This window comes from Zingiber officinale, chromosome 1B, assembly GCF_018446385.1.
Source record: "Zingiber officinale cultivar Zhangliang chromosome 1B, Zo_v1.1, whole genome shotgun sequence".
Lineage (NCBI taxonomy): Eukaryota > Viridiplantae > Streptophyta > Magnoliopsida > Zingiberales > Zingiberaceae > Zingiber > Zingiber officinale.
Genome location: NC_055986.1, coordinates 111148676 through 111150352, shown reverse-complemented (window position 1 = coordinate 111150352; position 1677 = coordinate 111148676). Strand labels below are relative to the sequence as shown.

The window sequence follows — 1677 nt, the reverse complement described above, 5'->3', positions numbered from 1 at the left end:
CCCATTTTTTTTTACTTTGAATGGAATATATTCGGAGTCGTGTACACCAAGAGAGTTTTGTTGATACGAGATATTTTTATCCTATAATTATTTTAAAATATTCTTTTATTCTTTTTTATTTTTGTGAAAGGGAATTTCAAGAATCTCAAATTATGAGAGGACGAAAGCACCGAGCATGCTTTCTTTTCTTAAAGCCTAAAAGCCTAACGAATTGCCTTTCTTCCTGCCTCCCCACCATCGAGCACACAACCATCTTTAGACAAGCACAAAAGTTGTCTATCTCCGACTTCGAATCCCCTTTCCTCGTCCTCCACTCTCTCTTTGCCCAGACGACGCCTCAAAATCCCAAAGCTAAATCGGATCTGTCGGTTCGACCGGTTCACTCGGCAGTTGAAAGTCACTTGGGTTCACTCGCGTCAATTGATAAAGTCAAATGAGTCATAACATGACTTTGAAATTCATCAAATACGATGAATAATGTGGATGAGAGCCATTTTGACAATATTCCTTCCCTTCCCTTCCCTTCCCTTTTAAAACTCTGCACTCACTCCCTCCTTCAACGTAGCCTCCCACAACAAGGACAACGGAAACAGCATGGAGGAGGTGTGGGAGGGCATCAGCCTCAGCTCTCTTCATCAGGACAAGCCTTCCACTCCTTCTTCCCTCTCCGTGACCGCCGCAACCGCCCCTTCTTCCCTGACCTCTGTCGGGGGCATGGTCCTCCAAGACTTCCTGACCAGAGGGAGCCCGAAGGTCGGCCGAGACGGGGAAGGCCACCGCAAGCCGAGCAAGGAGCCCCCCGAGCCGAAGCAGCAGACGCGCGGCGTCGAGCGGCAGCGGAAGCGGATGATGCACAACCGCGAGTCGGCGTCGCGGTCGCGGGCGAGGAAGCGCGCGTACATGGACGAGCTGGAGAAGGAGGTGGGCCGGCTGCGGAGCGAGAACCGGGCGCTGAGGGCGCAGAACGAGAAGGTGAGTGGTTGGCTCCGTGATGATTATTCCGTCGGCGGCCGTCACTATTTTTATTTATTTATTTATTTATTGACTGTACGGTGGCAGCTGCAGAAGGCCGTGGAGGACCAACTCTGCGTCGCCACGAAGCGAACCCTGCAGAGAACGTTGACGGCGCCGTTTTGAGGAATGAACTATACAGCCTAATGATCTACGATGATGGCTTTCTAAATTTGGTCTTGTATAGTCTTCTCTCGAAAATGGACGATCTCGAGTGGTGCTTTTAAGTCAGTATTGAATCCACTATCGGGTTTGGTTGATTCGATGTCAGTGGGTCTTTATTGGTTTACTTGCATGGATAAGCATAAGGGAGAGGGAGTGTATCTAACTAAGCAAATGGTTCGTGTAATTTGCTTCTCCCCTCTTTTCTCTTCCATCCAGGTAAACTTAACATGTGAAACGGTAATTTAACGAATAAAGAGTTCAGCTCTGTTTACTAGAAGAAGAAAGTAAAAAAACTACAAACGCTTTCCTCTGTTTATTTTGTAAAAGGATGATTATATTCTGTTCTCTATGGATGCAAGTGACCTCACGCGACCACTATCAACGGCCGTGGGTATTGTCCGCTTCCTTTGTAATGTTGGGAGTATACGATGAGAACCGAGATGGGTAAGAATGGGCAAGACCGGGGAAGGTCGCAATTACTACTTGGCATGTCGAACTCGT

General features: G+C 47.8%; 1 protein-coding gene across 2 annotated transcripts; it reads left to right on the top strand.

The window, feature by feature from the left end:
- The first annotated feature begins 460 nt into the window (after positions 1-460).
- On the top strand, positions 461-1477 carry LOC121987396 (bZIP transcription factor 27-like). 2 transcript variants are annotated; one of them, XM_042541273.1, is made up of 2 exons: positions 461-972; positions 1066-1477. In XM_042541273.1, the coding sequence occupies exons 1-2, from the start codon at positions 595-597 to the stop codon at positions 1135-1137; spliced, it is 450 nt and encodes a 149-aa protein (XP_042397207.1). In that variant the 5' UTR covers positions 461-594; the 3' UTR covers positions 1138-1477. The 2 variants fall into 2 exon arrangements, with proteins under 2 accessions (XP_042397207.1, XP_042397159.1); XM_042541225.1 differs by having other exon boundaries at positions 477-972; positions 1060-1475.
- The last annotated feature ends 200 nt before the right edge of the window (positions 1478-1677 follow it).